Below are 4,770 nucleotides of genomic sequence, written 5' to 3' on the forward strand. Positions count from 1 at the left end.
ATGAAGGTAAAAATCCAGTGGTTGCCCCAGTTTAGCAGAGAGAGGAGTCCCAGGCCCTGTTGGGAATGAAGGTAAAAATCCAGTGGGAGAAACCACTCCAGAACAGAGAGGCTGCAGAAAGTCTTCCTGTGGTGTCAACGGGGAAAGCCATGCGCAGAGCTGTTAGGGCGAGATGAGACTTAGGGGGCAGTGGCGCTGGATCAGAGACGGTCTTGCTCCCAGCTGGGGCTGGCAGACTGCAGCCCAAGACAAGCTGACTTCCTCCACCGGGCCCTCAGGAGACAGACTGACTGACAGGACAGAAGCGCTGTGGGGTCCTACGGCAGCACCCTCAAGGACACCTCCAGTGGAGCAAATTTAAAGCCACAAAGACATCTCCCTGCTGAAGCGACTCACACCCTTTTATCCTCCTCCTCCAGGTGCCCACCCCAGGCGCCTTCCTGTCACAGTCCTGCCTGCTGTTCCTAACCACAGTCATGCCTCGAGGTCAGAAGAGCAGGCTCGGTGCCCGTGAGAAATGCCGGCAGGCCCGAGGTGAGAGCCAGGGTCTCGGGGGAGCTCAGGCTACTGCAGCAGTGGAAGAAGAGTCTCCCTCGTCCCCCATGCCTGTTCGCGAGGATGCGCCCCCAAGTCCCCCTGCAACGGGCCCTCCCCGAAAGTCTCCGAGGGCCCGATCCACCGGCAGTCCTGACGCAAACATTTCAGGCTCAAGTTCTGACGAAGGTGCCAAGAGCCAAGGGGAGGAAGGTCCAAGCTTCCCCCAGTTCCTGCCTTCCCCTGGGAGCTCTCACAGAGATCCTCTGACCGAGAAGGCAGGCGTGCTGGTGCATTTTCTCCTGTACAAGTATAAAGTGAAGGAGCCCATCACAGAGGCAGAAATGCTGAAGGTTATCACCAAACAGTACAAGGAGCGATTCCCTGAGATCCTCAGGAAAACCACTGAGCGCCTTCAGCTGGTCTTTGGCCTTGAGCTGAAGGAGGTTGACCCCAGCAGCCACACTTACGCCCTTGTTAGCAAAGTGGGCCTTCCCACCGAAGGGCGTCTGAGTGATGGCGTGGGCTTTCCCAAGAATGGGCTCCTGATGCCTCTCTTGGGTGTGATCTTCATGAATGGCAACCACGCCTCGGAGGAGGAGATGTGGGAATTCCTGAATGTGTTGGGGGGTCTACGCTGGGAGGAGACACCTCCTCTTTGGGGAGCCCAGGAAGCTCATCACCGAAGATCTGGTGCAGGAAAAGTACCTGGAGTACCGCCAGGTGCCCGACAGCGATCCACCTCGCTATGAGTTCCTGTGGGGTTCAAGAGCCCACGCGGAAACCAGCAAGATGAAAGTCCTGGAGTTTTTGGCCAAAGTCAGTGATACTATCCCCAGTGCCTTCCACAGCCGGTATGAAGAAGCGTTGAGAGATGAGGAAGAACGAGCCCAGGCCAGCCTGGCGGCCAAGGCTACCCCCGATGCCCCAGCCAGTGCCTGCTCCAAGGCCACATCCAGCAGCCCCCTTCAGCCTCAGTGAAGTCAAAGCCAAGGCCTTCACCTTGCCCTTGGAAAGGGCTGCCAACCTCCTAATGTAGCAGGGAGTCGGGTGGAGCCAGAGCAGAATGTATCTTTTCTTCGTCTTCTTGTTACTCATAAATAACGTAGAGGTTTACCTCTTTTTTTTTTTTTCTTATCTTTCCAATGTGTTCTTTTTAAAAAGGTTTATTTAAATTCAGAATCTAAGTTTATGAATAACGTGGCTCACATGTTTATTGCTGGTTATCAAATTTGAGAGTAATGCTTCTGTATTTTGTAAAACAAATTGAAAATCCTTGCATCTCTTACTGTGATCCAGTACAAGAAAAACATAGCACCAGAAAAGGGATTTTCATTAAAATGTAAGAGAACCACACAGAGAGAATGTTGGGATAACAAGATCGTGAAAAAAAAAAAGTACAAAGTGGTTAATTCTTGGTTTTTCTTATTTCTTCTGCTCTTTCTTTTGGTTGAAATAAAAGAAATATACTTTTCAAGAATGTGGGAGAAAATAAATCGTCATGAATTAGAACTCTTGTTCCCCATCTCTTTCGTTCACCAGACACGGATGGAGCATCTGCTCTTTGGAACGCTTCTCACTAGTTCTAGGACGTGTACACAAAGACCCAGCCCCTGCCTGTAACATTTTAGAGTCCAAGAGAAGCTATCAGATAAGGAACAGGGTGAGAACACTCCTAATCCTGAAGGACAGTAAACAGAAGGCAGAAGGAGGGCGGTGATTCTACATAAAAGCATTCCAAGGTCAATCTCCCGAAACACGGCAATCTGGGAGCCCAGGAAGCTGCCAGTCCCTCTCTGGGAGGGAGTTTGAAGTGTGTCTGCACCAAGAGTTAGCTGAAGCTGTTGAAATGCTGAGCAGGGACCAGGGCCCCAGATGGTGGGTTTCACGATGGAAAGACTATGTCTGCAATGGAAAACTGCTCTTAACAGTTCCTTAGGGATGCAGTAAACCAGAGAGAAGTCCCCAGACACCTGGGGCAGGGCTAGAAGGACTCCTGGGCTCCGTTCCCGGGGAAGGTGAACACAATCTCTCACTAGGTGTTTTGCGCACTCAGAGTCCAGAGAGTTTCCGAGAACAGGGTGAGAGTCTGCAACCATTTTGTCCTGGCCTGGGGCGGGGCGGGGGATTGGCCACGCCATTAAAAGGAAACCTAAACTGGGCATTCTTCCGTCACATGGCAAACTCTAACTGATGTCCAGATTTTTGGCGGTGGTGAAATGAGTAAAAACAGAGATGGGCTCCGTGCAAAGGCGGCTGAGGGGGAAGCAAGTCACTGCCCTTTGCACACCTGTGCCAGCTTCACGGCGTACTCAACTAGGAAGCCTACCCCACACCCACATCAAATGACATCATCTTATGGGGAAATATTACTTCGTTTTATTCAGTAAGCAGCATTTTGGCTGATTTGGGTTTTTTCTTTTCTCCCTAGAGCATTGCATTTTCTCTGACCTCCTCCTCAATTAAAAAAAAAAAAAAAAAAAATCCCAGTGTGGTATGTAGTACCGTCTGGGTCAAAATAATCATGGTATTAATTGCTATTCGAAAATATCTCAACAGTTGTCAGGCTGTGTGTTGGATTTTCAACATATACTCCATATATCCATCAGTCCTGGACAACAGGGCTTATCAAACGTGGCCCACAGATAAAGAACCTGAGGTTCAGAGCGTTTGCCAACGTGAATGAGCTCACACTGCTGGCAAGTTGCACCGCTGGTGCTGGACCCATGGCGTGGATGCATCTAGAGGCCACGCTACCTCTCAGCCAGAGGCAGATACTGTGTCCTAATTCCCATTTCCCTTCACGACTCTAAGATTGATAAAAAGAGGGCTCTGTGGACAAACCACTGGTTTGGAATACATAGCTAGCACAGTAAAATACCAAGATAAAAGAAAATGAAAATAGTTGGGAACCAGATGACCATCCACATATGCAGGGTCAGATCCCCTCTAAAGACAGGAGCTCACACAGCTCCATCCCTGCCTGAGATAAAATCAATGTGTTAGAACCAAAGCTACGTAGGAGGCAAAGTCCAGGTGGTGAAGCGAAGGAAGAAATCGGCTGGCTTTTTCTCTGTCAGCCCGACCTCTGTCCCAGGCACGCTGCCTTGAGCTATAGCCTCCCCGTCTCCCATCGCCCCTGCCACACCGATTCTAGCTGCAGGGTTTGCAGCAGGAAAGGGGCTCAAGTGTTTGCAGGGATGTAGCATTTCCTAGGAAGCCTGTAATCGAGGAACAGGAGCCAAGATGCAGAACCCTGTGTTGGAGGACAGGGAGCTCGACACCCAGAATACAGATGGGCTCACAGAGACTAACCTGCATCTGCCCTCCGACCTATAGTGCCCCAGGCAGGGCTGACCATCCACTCATCCATCCTTCAGGATTATCTGCAACATGAGAGCCTTGGTCTAAGGAGGGTGACCTCAGCTCAGCAGAGGGAGAACTGCGAGCCACTGAGACTCACCAAGGGGAGGACCTCGCATGAGGAAGGAGGGAAGGACTCAACCAGAACAATGGGATCCCATGGAGTCCTGCCCCGGCTGTCCGCTCTTGAGGTTCTGGAACAGTTGTGGCTGGATTTGGCTCACCCTGTCTTCCAATTCAGTAGTTCCAGGAAGGTGAGAATCTTGATCTGAGGGAGGGGGCCAGGTCAGCTGAGGGTGGCTTTCCAAAAATGGGCCGGACGCCACTGTGTTTGGTGTCAAGGTGAGGACACTGAAGGGGTGAGGGAGACAGACACCCACCTGAGAACCCAGGAGGCCCCACAAATCTCCCCTGCTCCTACCCCAGCTGGCAACCCTGGGAAGCCTAGAGAAGAGTTGTTCGATTGGGGTGCCCCCTCATTTCTTCCTGCATGGGAGCAGGAAGAGAAGGGCTTTGGTCTAGTGGCGGTGGCCCCAGTTCTGCAGAGACGGAGACCCCAGAACTAACAGGAACTTAGTGATACGAGGAACTCAGTGATACGAGGGCACTCCCACTGGCAGAGGTTCCCACAGGACCCTGCAAGTTCTTACCCTTGAATTACAAAGGGTAGAGCACTTAGCCCAGGAGCCCTTCATTTGTGCCTGGAGAGTCACAGAGATGGGAGGGCCTTGGTGTAATAGGTGGTTCTAGTGTCACAGAGGGAGGATTTGGGGCCCTAACTGGTGTCCAGATGAGGACCCTGAGTACTAATGAAACTCTCCTCAAACTAAGGGACTTCTCCGAATCCCAACCCTGCTCTTGGCCTTGGGAGGC

General features: G+C 51.6%; 1 protein-coding gene across 1 annotated transcript; it reads left to right on the plus strand.

Annotated features, from left to right (window-relative positions):
• The first annotated feature begins 455 nt into the window (after positions 1 to 455).
• MAGEB17 (MAGE family member B17) lies at positions 456 to 1,515 on the plus strand. The gene is given in 2 exon segments (XM_032331285.1): positions 456 to 1,160; positions 1,162 to 1,515. Coding segments are annotated over 2 exon segments (1,038 nt in total). The 5' UTR covers positions 456 to 476.
• Positions 1,516 to 4,770: the final 3,255 nt, after the last annotated feature.

The sequence above is a fragment of the Mustela erminea genome, chromosome X, assembly GCF_009829155.1.
Source record: "Mustela erminea isolate mMusErm1 chromosome X, mMusErm1.Pri, whole genome shotgun sequence".
NCBI classification, from domain to species: domain Eukaryota; kingdom Metazoa; phylum Chordata; class Mammalia; order Carnivora; family Mustelidae; genus Mustela; species Mustela erminea.